General features: G+C 35.0%; 1 protein-coding gene and 1 long non-coding RNA gene across 2 annotated transcripts in view; one reads left to right on the top strand and one right to left on the bottom strand.

The window, feature by feature from the left end:
- Window positions 1-8,234: 8,234 nt before the first annotated feature.
- LOC149774781 (uncharacterized) overlaps window positions 8,235-25,033 on the bottom strand; it is a 61,361-nt gene continuing 44,562 nt past the window's right edge. Inside the window, exon 3 of the long non-coding RNA XR_016416714.1 lies at window positions 8,235-10,113. This is a non-coding gene — a long non-coding RNA (uncharacterized LOC149774781). The remainder of the gene's footprint in view (window positions 10,114-25,033) is intronic.
- LOC149774782 (allatostatin-A receptor-like) lies at window positions 11,580-17,761 on the top strand. Its single transcript, XM_089944839.1, has 2 exons — window positions 11,580-11,695; window positions 14,791-17,761. The coding sequence occupies exon 2, from the start codon at window positions 14,879-14,881 to the stop codon at window positions 15,980-15,982; it is 1,104 nt and encodes a 367-aa protein (XP_089800965.1). The 5' UTR covers window positions 11,580-11,695; window positions 14,791-14,878; the 3' UTR covers window positions 15,983-17,761.

Below are 25,033 nucleotides of genomic sequence, written 5' to 3'. Positions count from 1 at the left end.
GCGATATGCCTATCTTCCAGATCTTTATTTTTATAAGCTACATCATGAGCGTGACACGCTGTATCAATAGCATTTATTGGATATTCACCTGGTTTTGCTTGATCTTGGTTATCAAGTCTGATATCTAATCTGGTACCAGGACAACGCAATTATATCCTGGATGATGTTTTTCTCCTGGGTAATTAGCCCACAGAGTTAATGGTAGTTTGGCTAACTGGGCGGCAATATCACCTCCGTTATATATATATATATATATATATATATATATATATATATATATATATATATATATATATATATATATATATATATATGTATGTATATGTATGTATATGTATATATGAATATATATATATATATATAGATATATATATATATATATATATATATATATATATATATATATATATATATATATATATATTGTTTGGCCTTGACTTGCCAACGGAAATGAACTTATATTTTTTGTACCGCATCCTTCACACTTACCTGTAACTGTTGACCTGTTATTTTTTGTTGTAATAGTTGTCAGTGTACTTGTTCGAGTACGCGCCCTGTATTTCACGCAATATAAATCCACATTATTTATTATATTTCTATAACATGGATGTAATTGATTTCTCGGCCACAAGAAAACAAGAGCCGGTTGAACATAACGTTGCGCTATCAAATTATATCCGAATGATTATTATAGGTCTATCAGGATATGTTAAGACGCAACTGCTGCTTAAGTTGCTGAGATAACTCCGGTGGGATCAGTTGCGTTTCGTAACTCCGTCTGTAGATGATCAGAGATGTACTTAAGGATCTTAAAGAAAACGCAAAGTTGTTGGATGAGCGCGGTGATGATGTTATTGAGTTTATTAAAGATATCGATGAAGCGCCATCTGTAGATGACCTTGATGGATTTATTAATAATTTATTTGTGTACGATGATGTAATGTTGAATAAACAATCAAATCCAGCTAGAATATTTTCCCGAGGTAGGCATACAAACACAGATGTGATTTATGTAACCAAGCGATATACAAAAACACCAAAAGTGATCAGGGATAGCTCTAATATTCTTGCTGTGTTTAACTGATTTGATACTCACACGTTACAAAATATTCATCGGACCTAGTGTAATGGAGATATGGATTATAATCTTTATAAAAATTTATTTACTCCTGATCGGGCAACCTGGCATGGATTTATAACGATAAATTTACATGATCCGCGAACGCGTTATCGAATCGGTCTTGATACAATTTTTAATTAATAGCAGCAAGCCTCATGATTCAATTAGAGGTTGTCCGCCCTCTCTTCTGCTAACTCTTATGGAACGTTTTAACTGACAGTATTGGAAACTATTTGAAAAATCAAATGCTGCATGAAAGACCAAATTAGAGTTTTTAAAGTTTAGGAATAAAATTCATCAGCAGTAAGGAAAGTTACTCAAAATCGTTGAATCCTGGTTTCATTATTTGGTATAGTGAATGACAATAAATGTACTCCTTGAATATACGATAATACAAAACTTATCTGCTTGCCTGAGTAAATTGTGATGACAAATGCCATTTATAAATGCAGTAGGAGCTTGTATTTTGCAGTACAGCCTGTAGTAACTGCTATTTTGCAGTGCAGAGTGTAGGAACTTGTATTTTTCTAGCAATGGAAATATTTTAAAAACTGCTATTCAGTAGCTTAGTGAGTTATTTTAAAGTTTTAACAGTTTTTGCAACGAGCATACTCAATTTTGAGAGCAATTATTATGCTAATTTCCTATTGAAATTGAGCATGAATATAAGAAAACTACTGTAGCAGAATTGTTTTAAAAAATCGAGCCAATTTAAACAAACATTATACAAAATATCAACGTTATTTCAACTTTGAATCTAATTTTGCAGCTTGATTGAACATCTCAGTGTTAATCTGAACGATATGCATTTACGGACATAAGAACATAAATTGTCACAATAATTATGGCAATTTCAAGCCTTTACAAAAGAAAAATATTTTAGACATCCTAGGCCAAGGCACACATGCTGTTTCCGTTGTTCGGAAGGATTCAGTTTGACCGAGATGAAAGCCCTTCTGAAAACTTAGTATTTCGTATCTAAATTAAAGATTTTGATTAACAGTGCCTCAAATTATGAAAAATGAATTTAATGAAATGATTGTTAGTGTTGAATAAATAAACCAAGTCATTATTTATCTTGAAATGCATTTCTTTCGATTGTGAAAGTTGCAAATTAAATACTTGATATCGTATGTTGACCCTGCTTCGGAATTCTTTTCCCAGCCAGGTTTTGATCAGCTGAAAATATTCCGGACACCTGCTATCAATTCCTGATGTCTTTGATGGTATATAATGACGCTGTAAACCCTCGGAATTCTAGTGCCATTGGAAGTTTGGTATGACTTTAGCTAGGAGAAGACCATGAAATGTATAGGAAAGTAAACGGTGGTCTGATCTTCCGTCCGACCCAAAGTTTGTTGAAAGGTCAGTCGCCTTATTAGCAATAGCACTTGATACATATACTTGGTGCATTGTTTTATGTTAGCAATATAATTATTCTAAACAAATTTTTATTTTACATGCCAATTGAAAACATTTTTTTCATTAAGAAGTGATTAAAGTTATGAAATGTCTGTATTTTAAAATGTTATGCTGTCTTGTGTGTGTTAAAACCCAACAAATGAATTGGTTTTAGTCTAATTAGACACTAATTTCATGTTTTAATAATTAGTACGGAAAAAATCCTTCAATGAAACGTAATTAAGACTTACTAGTGGCTCCAAATCTCCTTTCGGATCAACCTTAGGTATTTCAGCGATATGAAACGTATGCCTAGGATGTGTGTCCATTCGGATCAATCTTGGCTATTTCTGCGAGATCAAACATATGCCTAGGACTTATCTCTATTCAAATAAACCTTTGCTACTTCTGAGAAATGAAACGTACGCCTAGGATGTATGTCCATTCGGATCAACCTTAGCTATTTTTGCGAGATGAAACGTATGTCTAGGATGTATGTACATTCGGATCAACCTCAGCTATTTCTGCGAGAGGGAACGTATGCCTAGGATGTATGTCTATTCGGATCAACCTTTGCTATTTCTGCAAGAGGAAACGTATGCCTAAGGAGAATGTGCATTCGGATCAACCTTAGCTATTTCTGTGAGATAACACATATGCCTAGGATATATATCTGCGTAGCGATTTTCAGGGAAAATCGTACATCTTGGTTCCCGGGAAATTTGTCTTCATAAAAGAATCTCAGATCTATTCGGACAACATCGGTTATTGCTACAATTGGATTGATTGAATGATTGAGCAGGAGGATGCTAGTGCAAAAATATGTCGTTGCATTCGTAGCCTCTTAATCAATACTTTTTCATAAATATAACGATGTGATAACAGTCTTCAAATTTATCAAAATAATATAATCTAATATCTCCTTGGCTGAATTCACAATAACTCCAAATGATTTTTTCCTGTAGAAGATTATTGAGCACATTGTAATTCTAGAGAATACTAATTTGAATAACTAATTCGACCCGAATCCAAATCTGAACACAACAGTACAAACGATTTCTGCGTCAGATGGTATGGTATGAAGGAGTAAATTCTCAAGTAAATAAGATTATAAATCCCTCTACTTGACATAGGTCGCAATTACCATTAGGTGGAAATTAACTAAATGAAATTTGTCATTTTAAAACATTCTTTGTCCTTAGGAAGACAAATTTGTTCCTAAAATGCTAACAAAAAATGTTGTAAACATTATGTATGCTATGTATTCTTATCGGAGTTTCGAATATCCTAGACCCAGACCCAAATAAACATGATCACTTTGATTGATAATGATTCTAATATTTAACGCACACTCCGAGAAAGTATTAATTATTTATTATTTGCTAAATAAAAATAAAGTCGATGTTCCTAGTTAGGAACACAATGAACTTGATTTTGGACAAGGTCAATTGCTTAAAACAATTAAACATAACGCATAATGATGGAGATAAAAAAAAACCTAACAAACAATACAAATCACACTTTTTGTAACCAAGCATTTCGGTCTCTTTCATGCATATAGCTGTTCCTTGCTTTAAATTAGTTTATTTCCTCTGTCCGATAAGTAATATATCCATATTGGTCGTAAGAATGATAAAGGTCTCATCGATTTCCTCTGTCCGATAAGTAGTAGATCCATATTGGTCGTAAGAATGATAAAGGTCTCATCGATTTCCTCTGTCCGATAAGTAGTAGATCCATATTGGTCGTAAGAATGATAAAGGTCTCATCGATTTCCTCTGTCCGATAAGGAGTAGATCCATATTGGTCGTAAGAATGATAAAGGTATCATCGATTTCCTCTGTCCGATAAGTAGTAGATCCATATTAGTCGTAAGAATGATAAAGGTCTCAGCGATTTCCTCTGTCCGATAAGGAGCAGATCCATATTGGTCGTAAGAATGATAAAGGTCTCTTCGATTTCCTCTGTCCGATAAGGAGTAGATCCATATTGGTCGTAAGAATGATAAAGGTCTCATCGATTTCCTCTGTCCGATAAGTAGTAGATCCATATTGGTTGTAAGAATGATAAAGGTCTCATCGATTTCCTCTGTCCGATAAGTAGTAGATCCATATTGGTCGTAAGAATGATAAAGGTCTCATCGATTTCCTCTGTCCGATAAGGAGTAGATCCATATTGGTCGTAAGAATGATAAAGGTCTCATTGATTTCCTCTGTCCGATAAGTAGTAGATCCATATTGGTCGTAAGAATGATAAAGGTCTCATCGATTTCCTCTGTCCGATAAGTAGTAGATCAATATTGGTCGTAAGAATGATAAAGGTCTCATCGATTTCCTCTGTCCGATAAGTAGTAGATCCATGTTGGTCGTAAGAATGATAAAGGTCTCATCGATTTCCTCTGTCCGATAAGGAGTAGATCCATATTGGTCGTAAGAATGATAAAGGTCTCATCGATTTCCTCTGTCCGATAAGGAGTAGATCCATATTGGTCGTAAGAATGATAAAGGTCTCATCGATTTCCTCTGTCCGGTAAGTAGTAGATCCATATTGGTCGTAAGAATGATAAAGGTCTCATCGATTTCCTCTGTCCGATAAGTAGTAGATCCATATTGGTCGTAAGAATGATAAAGGTCTCATCGATTTCCTCTGCCCGATCAGGAGTAGATCCATATTGGTCGTAAGAATGATAAAGGACTCATCGATTTCCTCTGTCCGATAAGGAGTAGATCCATATTGGTCGTAAGAATGATAAAGGTCTCATCGAGTTCCTTTGTCCGATAAGCAGTAGATACGAATAGTTCATGAAGATGAGAAACGTATATATATTTCTTTCTTAAAGAACAAATCAATAAGAGTTCTCGGAGAATACGAAAGAAGAAGACGGTTTATCATTATATATGTTCAGTTAACCGTTTTCTGTTCACGTAATGAACCAAGTATTACGAAAGTTTAGTTTCTAAAGAAAATTTATGTTTTCGATAATAGTAAGATATATGTATCTCTTAGTATTTGATTATATATAGGCTATATGTTCTTCTGTATGGCTGTCTAGCTGTTTGTTTGTCTTTACTTTACTTACGTATATAAGTTTCTACTTCATACAAATCTAAATGGTTCAAAAACCTTTGGTAAATTTCGAAAATGTTTAAAATATACTTTGAACTTGTGATAGAACATTTGTGATCATTTATGATTTAGTTCACAATACTGTAGATTCCCCTTAATATTGTCACTTTGTAACTAAGATATATCCATTTTTTTTTTGAAGATTTTCTAACCTTGTTGATTTCGCTTCTTTATAATAATAATAATAATAATAATAATAATAATTAAAAATAATGAGAACTTCGTATATCGCCTAATCTTTAGAAGCTCTAAGCGCTTTACAACATTAAACAAACACCATGACATTAGAAAACATTCAAAGAAAACATGCTGAGAATATTTAAGGTTGGAAACATTATTAGGTCTTTAAGTTTATTCTTGCAGACGAAATACATGAGTTTTGAGAGCACTCTTAAATGGAATCACTGTGCCTTTGTGTCTAAGTTCAGTAGGCAATTCATTCCATGTTGTTGGGCCCTGGTGTGCAAAAGAACGCTGTCCGTATGACTTTGCTTTCATAGTGGGAATAACGAGTGGACGATTGTCAGAAGAGAAGCGTAAGTATCTTGCTGGTGTGTATACATGGGTGACGTCGGATAGGTATGTTGGAATAGAGTCCGACAGTGAAACATAGCACAGAGGACAAATTTTGTGTTTGATTTTGGATCGAATGGATAGCCAGTGTAGGGTACATAGCAGCGGGAAGGTGTGCTCTGAACGTGATACTCTAAGTATGATCAGAGCAGCTGTGTTTTTAATATTTTGAAGTTTCTGGAGTAGATATTGAGATGAACCAGACATAATTGAATTACAATAGTCCAGTCTTGAAAGTACTAATTAACACACAGATGCTTTAGTGGCATCAACTGAAAGATATTTGCGAAATGAGCTGATGCGTCTCAGCTCAAGATATGCAGCCTTGCATATGTTCATGACATGTTGGTGCAATGTGAGAGTACTTTCCAGAGTAACCCCTAGGTTTTGTACTCATTGTGTGAATTTAATGTTGGTGTTGCTGATATTTATTGTTTGAAGTAAAGGATGTGAATGAGAAAGTCAGTTTTATCATCATTCATCTGCAGCTTGTTACATGTTATCCATGATTTCACATCAGAAATGCGCCTCTCTACACCTTGGATGGTAGCATCAACTTCAGCTGGACGGCTAGATTTGTATATTTGGGTGTCATCAGCTTACAATTGGTGGCGACACTGGATGATGATCTATGACACTTGAGAGCAGCTGAGTGTATATAATGACGAGAACAGGTCCTAGAACAGATATATATATATATATATATATATATATATATATATATATATATATATATATATATATATATATATATATATACATATAGCACAGATAAAATATTGTATTGCCTTCCAGTGCTGCCCACTGTAGCTTTGTATTATAAATGGCTTCCAAACCCTGCTTTGCCCATTGCAATATTAACATTTTTGTAAAGAAGATCCTTGATGTAACTAATTTAAATTTGTACAGATGTGGTTAGTCCGTCATTCAAGATGGCTTCCATCATCAACAATAGACAAAAAGTTAAAAATGTCAAAATGTCCAATTTATAAGAAATTGTTGAGACAAAAATTATCAACTTTCACACAAGCCTTTAGCCATATTTGGTTTTGCTAATGATGTAACCAGGGCCACACGATTTGTTACAACTATAGTTCTTACAATATGTAACAAAAAAAGTCAAACCAACAATTTAATTACAGTTCAACAAGCAATTTTTTCCCTAGAATGCAAAATAAAAAGTTCAATTTAAATTTCAAATAATCCCAGATATCCTATCACAAGTCAGAAAATAATGTTCCAAATAAATTACAATATCCATGAATGTCCTGATATACCGGACCGCTCCGGTGGTCTAGTGGTTAGAACATTGGCCTCTGATGAGGGACATCACAGGTTAGAACCCCACCTGAATGACACCAAAGACTTGTGAAAATGTTACTAGCAGCTACCTCACTTGGCTCTCAAGATTAAGAGGTTAGAGTTGGGACTGGTCAGCCAGGTGTCAGGATTAGGTGACTGGGTGAGGCATGATGATATATCAGCCTGGTGTCAGTATAAATTAATGCGACTGAGTGGGGCTATGAACACCCTGATATACCAATAGTCTTGAATGTCCTGGTATTCCAATGATGCAGTCCAGAATGTCTTTGAATTAACAAAAGTCCAAGTAATGTAACAATCCAAAGTCAATGAGTAAATTCAAAGAATAATTTAAATAATTACCCTCGAAAAATGATTTCAGCAACACAATTGTAAACTCAAAAGGTTCGCTGCAACTGATCGGAAACAATGATTTCTTTATCAACTCCCTATTTATACAAGCTTTCATTGACCAAAGACAGACACAAATGTGTATTACTCCAACAGGAAAACCAGTTTAATTGTAAGCAAGGCTAGTCTTTGAAGCTCAGTTTTAGTAAATATCTTGTTTAAAACCTACAATTCATGGAAAAATGTCAGGTATGCAAAAGCTTCACAATCCACAATCTTGGACAAAAGTCAAGCACACAGCATAAATTAAAAAATACATAACAGGTGTTAAGCTGTGCTGTGTTTGGTTTGTATTAAAAACTGTTGGCCCACTGAACTATTTTTTAATTGTAGCTTAAGCATTTCAGTATTGCTTATACTGAATGCATGATCACATACATGATCTTCATTATGCATACAGTCACAATTATATAGTCTGTGATCACTCTCGTTAGGAAAAGGGAAATTAACTGTTGTATTGAAGGAGGTCTCGTTTAAAGGCTGAGGTACATTACCAATGGTGCTAATGCCAGGCCAAATGTTTTGATATACACGACTGTCCCTAGCCTCCACCCTTTATGAAGATCATGTCAAACTTTTAGTTAGTTTTTGTATCTGCTAGTCACTTCTGACTGGTAGCTGATGCTTAGCTTTCATAGCCGAATCAGGTCAAATGATGGCGAGGAGGTCAAATATTTTAAAAGGGCTAATGACTAAAGGAAGACATTCTTTGAATGTGTCTGTTTACTCAAAGTGCGCGTAATACATAATAAACATTAACAATAATAAAGCGATGATCAAATTTCAAGTGACTGTACGTTTGTGAGTGTGTATATTTTTAATGGTTTTGCTGGTTTGGGGTGTGGTCCGGGGGAATATCTACAATTCATTAATCAGGTACCCAGGCCTTTGAAATGCTGATTCATCATGGTTTTCAGAGTCACTACTAAATCATCTTGTGGCATGCATGTCCAACTGAATTGAAGGCCATTGAGCTCACACTAAGTAAATACAATGTGCGCAGGCTGATACAATTGGCCCCAGGGCAAGATAGATAATAGCTAATAGCTAAACATCAAGCAATCAAGCAATATCCTGCTTCAGGGTCGATATGCTTTCCGTTGTAGTTGTGTATGAAGAGCATCAATATGCAACATTTGGGCCAATCTGGGGAGTGGGTTGGTAGTGTATTTTTCTCCAAAAGGTCACAGTGAGAATAAATCATTTGCAAACTAAATCGTTTGTTTATGGTCGCCCAAATGACGCAATTTGGCATAAATATAAATTACGGCCGTTTGTGCTAGAATATAAGCATATATGCTTTAAGTGGACCATCCTTAATTTTCAGCATTAGGTAAACCAAAATGTATCTTAGTAATTATACAAAGCATCAAAATATGTCCAAAGATTCTTAAACGTAACCAACATTTACATGCTTTTTACGTGTTAAATCTTCAGTTTATGGCCTCCCAAATGATGTATTTTGGTATAGTTATATAGAACGGTCTTCATTAAGCTAGAATTTAAGCATATATATTTCTAAAAGCAGCTTTAAGTGGTCCATCCTAAATTTGCAGCATTAAGCAGACCAAAATGTATCTTAATAATTATACGAAAGCATTGGACTATCTACTAACGATTTGTTGAAGTAACAAAATATTCAGTTCAAAGTCTTGTAAATTATGCAGTTTGGCATAGATATATATCAAGGGTTTCATTAAGCTAGAATTTAAGCATTTATAATTTTAATAACAGCTTTAAGTGGACCATCCTAAATTTACAGCAATAGGCAGACCAAAATGTATCTCAATAATTATAGAAAGCATTTAACTATCTCTAAAGATCTGTCAAAGTAACCAACATTAATATTATTTGAAGAGAAATAATCCACGAGAGATCTCAAAAACAATTGCTGCTCATGTAATAAATGAGTTTATACGGTTATAATGTAACTTAAAGGCATTTCAATATCTCTTATAATTTTCTTTCATGTTACTAATATACGTGCAAAAAGTGGCACTGCATTCCTTTATTGGCATATTTGCCTGCACACTGGTTTCGAATGGGAGCGTGCTTAAATATCTTTTATTCTCTGTGGAGAGACACTGCCTCTATGTCAACAGCCAGCATCCGGTTTGCATGTTGTAAATCCCTTTTGTTTCCGTGTTTTGCCCGATTGTTATTGCCATACATTAATATATCTGTAAGAAATTGAAGAGGTGTGACAATCGGAATTTAAAGTCTGACACCCTATATATACATGGCCTCTACGCTAGATGTGCTTAACATCACGTATTATTATGTCCCTCCGTGTTGCACAAAAAGGTATTAATATCTAGGAATAGTACGATTCCTTTCCAAAGCTGATGTACTGAACTGTTCAATCAAACACGAAAATCTAGCACTGAAAAGTATTATAATCTAGTCACCCTGAAACTAAAGAAAAGCTCAGAAAGTTCTAAATTCCACAGTAATTCATTTGCAAAAATTAATAAGCTCTAAATTACACAGTAATTGTTATGAAAATGTTAATGGAACTAGTTCTAAAAAGACAATAATTTATTTTCAAATATGTTTTAAATTAGGGACTATTTGATTTGAAATTGTTAATGTACTAATATGTACAAAGACCGTTTAATGGTTGCTATCAACAAATAAAAGTGACAATGTAAAATTTCAATGTGGTTATTCTCCTCTACAAGTCAGACATGACAAAGACTAATTTAATTCCATCTTCATTTTATTGTTATGCAAGCTAAATGTGATACCAGCATATACAACAACGACTGGTCATGCTCATATATCAAAACCGGAAGTAGGTTTTGCAGTTGAAAGATATTTGCTTCACTAAAGAAAGCTGCATATATCGTACCTTAATATGTACAGAGTTTAAGTGAGGACAGTGTTAACAGTATGCAATATCTGAACCATAGCTAGAAATGTTAAATCTTAATAGGTCTGCAATTTCCATTATCAGTGAAACACACAATACCGTAACTTTACTTTTCTATTATATATATGTAAGTATTTATCAGTATTTACTTTGCATCATAAGCAGCAGGTATTAGTACTTCATTCGCTCTAAGGAAATAGCTATCTCCTGACAATAGTACTTTCCATAAGTACAAATCATTACGGGATTCTCGGACAACAAGAAACACAAAAACTACATCTGTCATATAAGCGGAAGTTTCGAATAGATTTAATTCACAAAATTTATATTGGCAAAAGTACTTTCAAAGGAATATGTATGTTTTCGATAATTATATAGTCTCTTTGTCTTTTTATCTGTAGATTCTGTGGACTTATCTATGCCTCTTTATGTGTATATTTTGTATAGCATTTTTATTTGCACGTTGGTCATCCATATAAAACTTAACTTTTGGAATACATCATTCTTGAGTTGAGTATATACTCTTTTGTCTCATCTAAATGTGAGCATGGTAAAAAATATATTTATGTATGCATCAGAATCAGATTTAATAATATTTGAAGATTGTTCTGATTGCTTCTTATTTTTGACCCTGACTCCATATTGTTCGTTAATTCTATCGCCAGTCTTGATCTTTCCGATCACTCCATCACCATCCTGCACTCATACGTAATATGTAAACATTTGAGATTGTCTATATCATGCGACTGAGTGTAATACTTCATTAAAGAGCCATTAAGTTGCAACACAGTTCCTTGCATTGCGTGAAAACTCTCTCGTACATGTGCGATTATATATCTGATCTTGGACTGAAAAGGAGAAAATATGGGGTAAAACTGTGTGAATAATAGGTAAGGATTTCTGTATCTACAAATATCTCCGACTGTGACATTTTAATTGTAATTATGGACACATCTTTTGTCATCATGCGATTTGAAGATATTGTATTTAGTAGTTGTAATGACTTTTCTGATAATAGCTCATCTGTTTTTTCTTGGAGCGATAATTACAAAATTGAATTTTTTGTGGAATACAGCTCTATAAGTTGTTGAGGACTGCTAGGACTGATTAACATTACACCAAGAAACATATTCCGCAGAAAGTTACAGTAAGTTCTTCTTTAATTGAAACTGAAAATAAAATTCAATCTTTTGCTTTCTTTTCTTGCTACAATTTACGTAGATCTAACATCGTTAATAATAATTGATTGGATAGTTCCCAACTACCGAATGGTATATTTCTGTCAATCCTGCCTTCAGCATAAATTTCTGGTCATTGCCAGTATCAATCTCCAAGTCCCCATTCAAGTAATACAAAGGCGCAGAAATCAACAAAGGGAGTTAAAATTGCAATATATATATATATATATATATATATATATATATATATATATATATATATATATATATATATATATATATATCCTGCAATTTGCAAACAATTACTTTCAACAGGCATGTTTGCATCCTGAAAGTGTAAACTGTGATTAGTCTATGTGTTTAATTCAGCTCAACATCATGATTTTATAATCAAAATTTATCACAAAAAAAGCGCCTGGCGTGTATCAAATGATTACCTTTAAGGTGCTGTAAACGCGTAAAGTTTTGCATACATTACTAACATCAGTAAATTATTTAATACTGTTTACAAAGCAGAGTTGCTAGGCATATTCATCCATCATTCTACGGATGGCAAATATTTATCACAAACTCAAAATACGTCTCTAGTTTACCCTCAGGATTTGTATTATTTGAATTTACTTTTGATATCGTAATTCTTGTTGCACAAATCTGTGAGACAGGAGATTACTGTGGAATCAAAAAGTTTACGTATCTGTTTTTATCAGGTTTTCTGCAGACTACATTCAGGTGATTACGCAGTGGTTTATGTAAGCTGTTGTCTCAGTTAAACACTGTTAGATGTATGTGACCTCTTGTCGCAGACCGTACAAAGTCACCTAGCATTTTTTGCACGGTATCATATCACACTTTAAACACAGCCTAGAAAGGTAACATTTGTTGAGACTAGTTAAATGTGTATTTTCTGATATATAGTTTATTCACTCCTTAGAAACATTATCGTAGAATAAGGCAATTAAAGTTTTAGTTTTATCATTTACAGCTTGAGCAATACTTTCCTAAGCAACCGTATCGTACCGTAAGCAACAGTTTTCAGTTTATAGTCTTGGTCATTTTCTTTGATCACCTCAGCAGTTGTTGATGGATTTAATGTTAACCGATGCAAATAGTCACATCTTTACAATCCTTTAATAATTGTGAAGTATTATTAACGTAACAAGATCATAGCTCCTATATGTATTGTAAGGACCTGTACATTAATTCTGACCACAATTTTTCCACGGCATTCCTTTCACCTTTATGACAAACGACACAAAGATACTATTAGGTACAAAGAATATATTTGGATGTAGGTTTGATATTACTAACTGCAAACGTATCCATGGTTTGTGTGTTCGATACAATGATGTGTTATACTGCATAATTCAACTCACTGGAGTATTTTAGCCTACTTGTTAAGGGCTATGAGTTTGCCCCACGCCAATATCTGTACGATGTATTGTGCTTAAAGTCATTTCAGTTTTGGCAGTCTTTTTACTTCCCAAACTTTTCTCTAGGTTAGTCATCTTATATAGAGAAATACATCGTCTTTCTTGCTGAATTGCAAAACCTGCTTCATTTAGAACAGTAGACAAATTTCGTAAATTTGTTTTTCATGATTTCGGAAGTTGTGTTGTTTAAACAAGTGCAAAACCACACATAATGGCATGTAATTCACCAATGCAACATTGTGCCATGCTCCACATATTCATAAGTTTCTGATCAAGACCTCAATTTCAGGCAACTTGTAAAACAATATGTGGGCCAAGATAAACCACTAATTGCAAATTTACTTCTGATCATTTTTTTAAATAAGACATTCGTGCTGGAAAGAAGACTTGTTCCTGCACTTATTTCACTTTTATTATGTGGGTAAAAATAGGCATGAGGTAAAATCAATCATGAAATATAGATTTCATGTTAGTAAGTAAGGTAACGAAGGCAACCAGTGCGACTTATCAAAATGATATCTCGCAATAACATGTAATGACTACCACATCATTGCACTGTTATAGCTTATTTTTACAGTAGCTGACTACATAGATGGGATACCTAACAAATAAATCGTTTGTAGTACTTTGTAACTTTATTCATCAAACAGCATCTAAATATTCTCGATCCTCATAAATACAGGTTTTATTTTGCGTGTGGCATATATTTTCAAACTAACTGCATAAGCTCTGTAATGCTTTTTTAAATCATTTAAAATCGTTTGTACATAAAACTCCATCAACTATATCATGGCCTCCAGTAATCATTTCAAATATGGCGAAGATTAAACTTTGATTTCCATAGAGCTCCTGCAAGCGGCTTGTATCATGTCAAATTTTTTGCAATTAATGTTCATCGAAATTCAAAGACGTTAAAACACTTTCTGATTACCTAATACAAAATGATTCATAATATGTATGGTGTTGTAATGTAAGCAGTAAATGCAACTTGGATGCATAAACATATGAAAAGCAGAGTAACCATTTACCCGAGGTTGTGTTTTAGCAAGCTGAATCATACGTTCATAGGTTTGATCGGTTAATTTCGAAATCTACTGATTACAAATTTAAAGTTTCAAGACTGCGGTGCCAATTGTTTAAAGACAAAACAAATATGATGTTTTGAACTAAGTCAAGTTGCGTGTAAAACCTATAGAAATATATCGTAACAATTTTCCACGTTACAATTTGGTTCAAAGTTTTGATCAATTTCATGTTGTGTATATAAAGATTTACTGCCTAACCAATGTAAGGATCTTTTAAAATTCTGCATATTATTTGTAGCTAATATAATAAAAACGCAAGACTGCTTAACACATATGCATTTCTTATTCACAGAGGAAAGGGACATACGAAGGGAAACCTATGTAAATATAACATAACAACTGGACAGAGTACAACAAGCACCATAACATCACCAGTAACAATGATGGAAAGTACATCAAAACTTATGTACGCTGATGTTGATAGTATTCATGTCTGGAACAGCTCAACAGATAACATTACAAATGATTTGGAAGATGATGAACATGAAGAGGTTTTAAAATTTATACATTTAACAAGATTCATCATCCCAATATTAGTTGGGCTGATCGCTATATTTGGATTAGTTGGGAACATCATGACAATATCTGTTTTTATGCTCCACAAGGCAATTAGGGGAATCACCAATACTCTTATAGTGAGCTTAGCTATAGCCGATCTACTCATCATCGCTTTTTGCATTCCCTTCAAAGCCGTATACCCTGCTCTACACTTCTGGCCATTAGGGGACATTTGGTGCCGGATTCACACGTACCTAGAATATGTATGCTTCGTTGCAAGTATGTATATACTTGTTCTTGTTTCCATAGACAGATACATTGCTTTAGTACATCCAGTCAGGGCCATAATGCTGCGTACAAAACGAAACTGCTACATTGCACTTGCTGTCTTATGGAGCCTCGTCTTATTAGGAAATATTCCCTTTCTATTTATGGCCGAAGAAGTAAATAGAAACCCAGAAGACACTGAAGAACAAATGAAGGTTTGTACTCTCCATTTCGAAGATGCTACTGGCTCATCGATAGGCTTATTTACGTTTGCTTATCTGTTACCACTGATTTTGTTGTGTGTTCTTTACGGACATATGTTGAAAATGTTCCTCACTGGAAAGACTCCTAGAGCGCACAGTAATGGAGGCCATGTTCGATTGCAAGCCAATAAGCGTGTCACAAAGATGGCGGTTTTAGTGGTGACAGTCTGTGTGGTATGTAGGTTGCCACTTCAGATTATTATGCTCTACACTCATGTCTCAAGAAAGGAACATGTAACTGTGACAATTGCATCAATAGTATATGCAGCTAACTGCATGGCCTACATGAATAGCTGTATTAATCCTATATTGTACACATTCTATACACGTACCTTTTGGATCGACATTAAAAATATGGTCTGCTGTAGAAAGACAAAACATAATAAACGCGCCAGTTTTAGCTTGGTAAAACGTCTCACTTACAGGTCAGCGATTCCCACATCCTTTTTTACGTAATAATTAGTTATGCTCATCAAAAATCAAGAACTAACATTCGTAATAAGAAATTTGGAAGTCATTCCTGAAACAAACTATTCTTTATTTGCAAATAGAATTTATCTATGGAATAAAATCTGCACACCTAAAACCAAACCCATGGTGGAATACTGTATCGAAGGTTAATTGTGCCATTGCCGATTTTATGGCGTCAAAGAACACCTCAGTTACTAACCGTGTCTACATCGCTTGGTGTTACAAATAGGTTTTCGAAATCTTAAAGATCGAACTAAAGCTTTATATGACACAGTAAAATGTTTGTGCGATCTGTATGTGCTTTCATATCAGACATCCGTTACTTTTGGGCGAACGACTTCAATAATAATAATGCACGATGACGTGCAGCACGTACTCCATTCATACAGGACAGCAATACGCCACAAAACAAGTATAAAGTTGTAGCACATTTAGTAGTTTCTTCGATGAAGTTGTTTATAACTACTCTTTAGTTTCGCTTTTTGGCTTGGTCTTTGTATTGGTACACCCTTTGATTATTTGCTACGAACCATTGGACAAATAGCTTGTATATCTGGATATCGTGTATCATCTGATGTTTATTACTTTTTTACTCTTTGTTTACAGGTTTATTACTTTTTGACTCTTTGTTTACGGCATTGCACTCTGTGTTTGCATTATTTATTTCTATCTTTGTGTATGTTAACTATCACTGTAATATGTAACTGTTTTGAGTTTTCTCTCGATTTTGAGTAACGTTCGACACGTGCGTTGGCGTTCTTTGGTAATCTTCCCCGTCTGTCAAAGGGCTTATACATAATAATTATTGTATTCTACCATTAAGTGTGTACCAACGATTGCGCTAAAGAGCGGGAAATAACGGGCTGTATGACATGTAAACCGTATGCAGACTATTTGAGATGACGAGAGAACATGTCAACACAGGTATTATGAAACCGAGATGTGTCTCTAAATGACATCTTTCATTTGACAGTAAAACAAAATGCAAGGATTTTAAGTAAAACACCATTAATAGTGTTATTCATCTGAGCCATGGCAATGCACGATGCATAAACAGCTTAATTTCATCGATATTCAGAGAAAGCGTTTGTTTACCTGTAAAGTACCGATTCGCAGATAAACAAGTGTTCCTATTATTAGGCATTTATGGAAAGATTCAGGTGAATCTGAATTTTCTGGAAAATATAAAATTCCTTGTAAACAAAATTACATTACATTGACATGTAAAGAAAATGAAAAGATTCCAAAACATGCAAACAATCAAGTCAGATCAAACGCAAATTAAATCAAATATAAATTAAGTCAAATATACGTAACAAAGAGAGCTTAAGATCCGGATAGCAGCATCGCTGTGTACTCAAATGTTACATTACGAAAACTGTAAATGAATGTAATTTCACTGACTGCTTTAATAAGTGCAGGGAAATCTAATTATGAATGTTATATGGCTGATATACAAAAAGTGCCCGATGACATAACTGGAATTTGTTATGAAACACATTAATTAAGAAAGTAGATGATGTATTTGTTTTAGTCTGTATGTTGCTATATTACGGATTTTTCAAGAATTGTTCTACACATTCCATATAGAAAACAGTACCGTCCGTTTTAAGTAATGGTTCCTGTTCCATCAACGTATTTGTACAACCTTTGCGTGTTGGAAACCAGTTTATTTCTACAGCTTTCAGTTGTTGTACATTTGACTATAGAGTGTAACTTTTACGACTGCTACTTATGTAAATAAAGTTTATATATGGGATTCTTTACATGTAATACATTTATATCTTTTGTGCTCTTAGCCTGATTCATTAGCGTTTTGTCATAAATATAAACGGAAAATGTACAAATATAATCCCCAGTGGATCTCATCAAATATAAGCTTTCGGATCAACCTGTGTTTATTACTTCACAATTCAGTCAAACACAAATAAAAGTACAAATAATCTCCATAATAATATACAATGTGAAATTTAACAATACACAATTGAAATAGTTAAAAGACAACACAATTGTTTTATGACATGTAATGGAATAATATTGAAAGCTTCATTTTATAAAACGCTAAATGTGACCTAAAAGGTCAAGTGAAACACTAAATAATTCTGTTTATCCTTACATTATTAATTCGTGCGGTAAAATCTCATTGTTGTGTCCTGTATTTCATTTTGACTGGAATTTATTTTTTAAAATGATCTAATTGAAGTTATATTTCTCTGGAAACACAAATTGCTCAAAAATAACATTCTTTGATTTATATAAAAATTCAAATAAGGATATATTCTTGGATTGTGTTATTGTGATTAATCAAAAGGCTCTTGGCACATTAGCACGACACGAAATAATGTAGCTTTCTCTGAAAAAGATCAATAAAAAAAGAATCCCACAAAGGCACTTTGTCTGAGCATATGAAGAGAATTAATCCTTGATAGACCTTACACATTATTTCTGCTTCGGTAATATAAGAGTTTATACGGTCGTAATTTAATTTTAAATAAATGTAATATCTTCAACTTTTCTTTCACGTTAATAATATCCGTGCCAAAAAAGCATCGTTTCCGTTATTGGCATATCTGCCTGAACACAAGTTTAGTGTGTGTGTGTGTGTGTGTGTGTGTGTGTGTGTGTGTGTGTGATTCGGAATTGTAACGTAGCTTTAACAATTTTTCAATCATATCTCTATGATGTCTGCAGTGTGGCAGTTTATACTTATGTCTAGCACTGGGGCATCATGCAGCAGACATTTATCATGATGTCCCGCCCAGTCACATTATCCTGACACCAAGCCGACCAGTCCTAAAACTAACCTATTAAAGCGAGGCAGTTGTTGGTACCATTTTTGTAAGTCTTTGGTACCACTCTGCCAGGGTTCAAACCCACTACCTCCCACTTCCGAGGCGGACGCTCTAACCACTAGGCCGCCGGAGCAGTCCCACGTGCTTAGTATGGGGATGTGAGTATATATCTTATATTCCATGTGGAGAGAAACTGCTTATATGTCAACAGTTATAATCCGGTTCGCTTGATGTACTACCCTCTTGCTTCCGTCTTTTGCCAGATTATCTTTGACATATATTGATATGTGTATGAGAAAGTGAAAGGACATACCAATCTGACTTTAAAGCCTGATGTCCTATATATACATGACCTGTACTCAATATGTGCCTTATATGTCGTATAGTTAGTAGTATAGTAAAATGGTGAGTCTGTCTCACCAAGCCCCCTGCTTGATCTGGGTGAGCGACTCCCCGTTGATCTATGCCACTATAGTGTGGGCGATTTTGCTCACTATTAATAGTATTAGAGATGTGGTCATAGTATAGCGAAGATGTTTCCACCGTTTGTCATCCTTGGAGTGTCGATGGACTGGGTTCTAGTAATGAGGTTCGCAGTAGTGTTTTTAAATCAAGAGGAGTGCGAGGAATGGCTGAAGGGTAAAAAGGAGCTAATAACGTATGCGAATAAGGTTTTGAGTTATGTTCCTGAGAATGATATATTGAGAGGAGAGAGGAGAGTGAATATGAATATAAGAACGAGGAGTGGGTGAGACGCAGACATAGAAATCAGCCACTGCTGCAACGGTATAATCAGCAATACGACATAACAAATAAACTGAATCGTTTTAATATGACAGCACTGCAGGGAGTTCATTAATATCAGTTGCAGGATAGAGTGACTCGAGTTCAGTTGAAGGGTCGTGTGAAATGTGTACAATCTGAGTATATGTTTAAGCGTATATTTGAGAGGATGGTTCTTTACGAGCATCTGGCGAAATTTAAAACGGTATCTGGGAAGAGCATAGGCGAGGCGAATGATAAGATTATTTCAGAGGCGTTGTCCTCGGATGAGACAATGGCGTCATAAATGCCGTTCTAATCCACGAGTTGATATGCTCATCAGGATTACCAAACGATTTGACGAGCGATTTGTTTCTTTTTTAGATGACGTTTTCGACTCTGAAGAAGTTTGGTTATATTTTGTAATACCTGACAGTAAAAAGAACCCTGTATGGGCTCTCCTAAGGAATCTTTGGTCTTGTGCGCGACTTCAATGGTGTTTTGAATGGTATCTTTGGTCTAGATAGGAATGTATCCATTTTCAAATGTAGTATTTTGTCTGCTAAACCTGACGTGATCACTACTTTGAATTTGGATCTAATAAAAAGTGTCTGTGACTTGTTTATTGTCCATCGAGTCTGCTTTTGTGGGTGTAATTTTAATACTGTGGCGCCATGTGTGATTGTAATGATCAACGATTTCTGGCAGAAAATCTAAGTATCGATTGGAGTTATCGCTGTTAAATCTATTCCACGTGCGATTTTTGAGAGTTATGTTCAACCGCTCTACGATGGCCTCTTTGATTTGATTGTGTATGCTGTACAAGATAAAATTATTTTTTAAACCAATCTGAGAAGGTGTTGTTATAAAATTCACTACTATGATCTGTCTATAATTTAGTGGGCTTTCCTGCAACTGCAATTCTATCAAACGTTTCAATGATAGACTTTCCCTTTTTGTTTTGTAGGGGAACTACCCAGGCATATTTGCTAAAAGCATCAATGCCCGTCAAGGGATATTTGAAAGTATCGTTTTACTCGCTGTAATCTCTCATGTCGACGAGATCTGCTGACCATATATGGTCTTCCGTGACCATGATGACTCTACGTCGTGGAAAGTGCTTGCGTGCTGGTTTTAGCAGTTCTTCTGCGAGATCTTTCAGCTCCGAAAGATCTTCTGCTGACCTTTTAATTTTACCTAGAACACCATGGCAAGCTTATGCTCCACGCAAGGGATCGATCTACACACTCTCTTAAGTTTTAGACTTAGGTTTATTAAAGTTCTTCAGGATGACTCGATCGCCTTCCGCTTTGTCATCGGGATGATTTTGTGTTGCAATGGCATATACGCCGTTTTAGGGCTCTTGAGTGGGCAGCGGCTAATCTTTTTCATCCAGTTGCTGTTCTTATGGATTCCACAGTCCGGTAAATTTATGTCCTGGCAACATCCATCCGCCACTGGTTCTTGGAAATTTCCCGATCTGCTCATGGACATCCACAGCGCCACAGATAATTTTTCTATCTCTGCTGCATTTACAATCTCCCACGCACAGATATATTTCCACTTGAGCGTCTTCGCAGATCATTTCGATGTCACATTACCTATGATGGTACATTTTTTATATACAGAGCCATGACACCAAGTCACTATCACGAGGCGATGTTTCGTCTTGACTACTTTGACGAGGTCGATACTCTCCCTTCTGATTTTGCTCATAAGGCAGCACGAGTTCGTGTTCGCTGTTATATGTTATACTTTACACCATTTTGGAAACTACGCTGTTTTGAAAGTTGTAAAATCACTTCGATGGTGATTTTCCTTTGTACGTGCGTTGGATGTAATCCACATGTGCTATTGTTAACGTCCTGAAACTGTAAAAAGTTGTTGATGGCTGTAGCACAGAACCTCATCTGGTGGAGGTAAACCAAACTAATCGAAATACTCGACATCGCTGTTACATGGATTTTTGACAACGGCTACCCAATTAGCGCCATTTCCATCGTAAAAACTTTGCAGGTCAAGTTTGTAGCTCTCGTTGGGTGTAATTTGTTCAGGAAGATAATCCTTAGAACATACACCTGTGAAATTTCCAACGCTTGCTACTTATTCTTTTTCGAGGTCGATTTTGGACAGCAGAGAAAACTGTGTTTTACTAGTCATTGTCTCCTGCGAAGATAAAATCTTTTTTCTCATGCCTTTGCTGGAAATACCTTTATAGCGCATGGTTCCAGGAAGTTGAAGTCCTTTTCCGATGCCGAGAAATCCTGCAGGTAACGTTTCAGGAACATTTGCTAACAGGAGTGCGATAAATCCACCTTGTTTGTACAATTTTTACGCCGTCAAATTAAGAACAATTCCATTTTCGTGCAGTGGCATGTTTGGCTACTGTTGTAGCTTGAGGATGAGTTAGCATGAGCCTGTCAAATCCTAGAATACGAATCTACAAATCATTTTTCTAATACTCTATTTGGTAAATAACTCTTTCAATCCTGAATCATGAAAATTAATACACATAATATAGATATCCATGACATCGTGGATACGTCGTTTGACTCTAAAATTACCAGCTAATTTGAGTCTGATACATCGGCTAGACCAAATATTTCCTCTCAATTTGACTTCGGCACCACAGTTCCGTGACTATTTGACCACTCAAGCGGGTGCATCAGGTGGGTTCCATTTGCTCCTAAGACAAGTATTGCATTCTTATTTGTATGACGTGTATTTCGATAATAACAATCAGAAACAAACTTGAGAGTTCGGAATCTTTTTTCCTATGAAACAATCAGTGATCGCTCTTTGTCACTGTAATTAGAATAGAGAAGATGAATAGTAAAAAGAGCATCAATGTAATCTATACTGGAAACTAAAGTGACCTCTTTGAAAAAAACTAACCAATACAGATGTCAGCTAAGGGAAAAATTCGTGATTAAAATGTTTCTCTAGGGCTATTTCTGTAAAAACTGGTAATTGCACAGCAATGATATTAATCAGTTATCTCAATCTCAACGGAATAAACTTTGTTTTTTTTAACTAATCAAGGATTGTCAGTTACAGCTGGATTAGTCACGACTTATTGCTGAAGGAAGTACCAGAGAACAGGCTTAAATTGGGTAATTGCTATATTTTTACCATTGCAATCGTTGGATCAGTTAAGAGTATCTTTCTTTCTCCGTTGTGCACGAACACACACCCTGGTGAAATGCTAATGGCGCAACAAAATTGTTGAGATTCAAATGGCTGTCCATGTTGAAATTTAGTTTCGTAAATTATGATCAAGCTAAGTTAAACCCGGATGCTTTAAAATGAAACGCTCCTTTGGGTGTCAGGGATGGACCAGGTAAGTTGCACCTGGTTAGTTGTTTTTTAGAATTACCCATTTAAGTATATCTCGTCTTTTTACGATCCGTCGAGAGTCCTTTCAATTATAATGGCATCTGTAGCACACGAAGACTATATGTCTACCGCACTTTTTGGGAATCAAACTCATGAAATCGTTTTCTAACCAATTCTGCCACTGTCCCACTTAAGAATATAAGAGGAAATGGTTGATATGAGCATATTCGTACTGAAAAGACAGACAGATACACACATGTAGACTGTATTATTTATTTCTCAAGTATTTTTATTAAAATAGCGGATATATTTCTGCAGCGAATATACAATAATCAATTTTACCTGTACATTTCAGCTAGTTAGCGTATTGAACCAAATGACCGTGTTGTGAAAATCAGAGCGTGTTATTAATAATTTTAGCACAGTCATATGACCACGGTAATGTCTAAGCTGGGAGTCAACTTGAGATTTCGGTAATTTATTGTTGCATAAAATAATTACGTTACGTTACTAATTGTACTGTAATTTTAGTTTTTGAATAAACAATTTTGTTGTAGCTGAGCTAGTTGAACAATTTGCAAAAAGACGCACTGAGCATGGTTTGATATAGAAATAGTTTCTAGCTTTATTGAACTTCTTGACCTCGAGTTTGTTTTGTCTGTCTTTCGACTATTGAATTTTCGCTTTGTGTGATGGCTCGTACATTTTCCAAATGTTTCTCTATCTTGTTTGAGACCAAGTGGTCAATAATTATCCCATCATTGATAACGCCGATAAAACACTCGTATACAAATGTGTGTGAAAGATATATTTTATCCGACAGGACATCGAACGTAGACCGTATTTGAGACAACGCAGCTTTATAATCTGAGTGATGACAGCAAGTACATATTCAGAATAAAATGTGTTGCAGAAAAATATTAGAAAGATGTTCCGACTTGGATTATTCGTGATGAACTTGACCTTGTAAAGGATTCACGGCGAGGTAATAATGGTGTCATAGTAGATAAAAATTCTAAATCAGGTACTTTCACCGGAATCGGCAAACCATACTACAATAACGCATATCCAGTTTCCCCGTTTATTTATGCGCTTTATTGTTTTAATGAACCAGACCTAGCTGCTATTGCTCCGAAGAAAAAAGGCTGGCGAGACTGCGTGGCTCAACGTGTCAGAGAACATTATTTCAAACTCGAGACGAAGAAATAGGCTTGCAGAATCAAGAATAAAAAATATATATATAAATGGGTAAACTCTCTTATTAACGGAGCTAAAATAAACGACATGTTTATTTAATTTTTTTTTAAAGATTCCGATAATTATAAAAACAATCACCAATTAATTTTTTACAGTTCTGGTAAGTACTTTAGTAAGGATGCTGTGATAATTTTCCATGATCACAATTCACATGCAAGAGAGAATAAGACAATTTTATGGCAGAGATATCTACGAAGAGATTTAAACTGTAAACTTGACTCTGTATCAGTCTGGCTATATCGCAGAGATGATTCGTAGTCGGAAGAATCAATATTTGATCAGTTTCTTCTGACGTCTGGGGATCTTTATCAGAAGGAATCACTCCAAAATATATGAAACAAATTTTGGTAAAAGATAACATAGTCAACGATGATTAAATATTTGTACTGTTTTACAGCGTCGTCCGTTGTGGCACATATTATCCCCCCCCCCCCCCCATAAAATGCAGTTCAATTCCAAAAGAATTTCTCGATGATGCATCACAATTTTGTGTTGATCTTCTTTGAAACACAAACTAGAATTCCTCTTACATGATTTATGTTGACAATAGCTCTGCTTATCCGTCGGCGTTTCTTGGATTTGGTGAATGACATCGTTCTTTTGAGTTCGGGTACCCAACACACGAAATGGCACGAGTTGCAGTAAATGGGCCATTACCAAATATCTATCGTACTGGATTTGCGGAGATTTAATTATTCGAATTTTCTGCGAGTATTCATTCTTTGATACCAAATTAGTTTGCTAGACACTTTAATAAACCGTCAATCGCAATGATTGCTGAGCCCATATTCAACGTAGTTTGGTTCCAATATTATGTTGTATGCTCGATGCTAAGTTACGCACATCGTTGACTTTAACCTCTGCGATAATTTCATACAAATAAAACAAT

This window comes from Sinohyriopsis cumingii, unplaced genomic scaffold, assembly GCF_028554795.1.
Source record: "Sinohyriopsis cumingii isolate HCF-2022 unplaced genomic scaffold, ASM2855479v2 utg000160l, whole genome shotgun sequence".
NCBI classification, from domain to species: Eukaryota; Metazoa; Mollusca; class Bivalvia; order Unionida; family Unionidae; genus Sinohyriopsis; species Sinohyriopsis cumingii.
The sequence above is the reverse complement of the archived record's forward strand: the minus strand, read 5'-3'. Positions and strand labels throughout refer to the sequence as shown.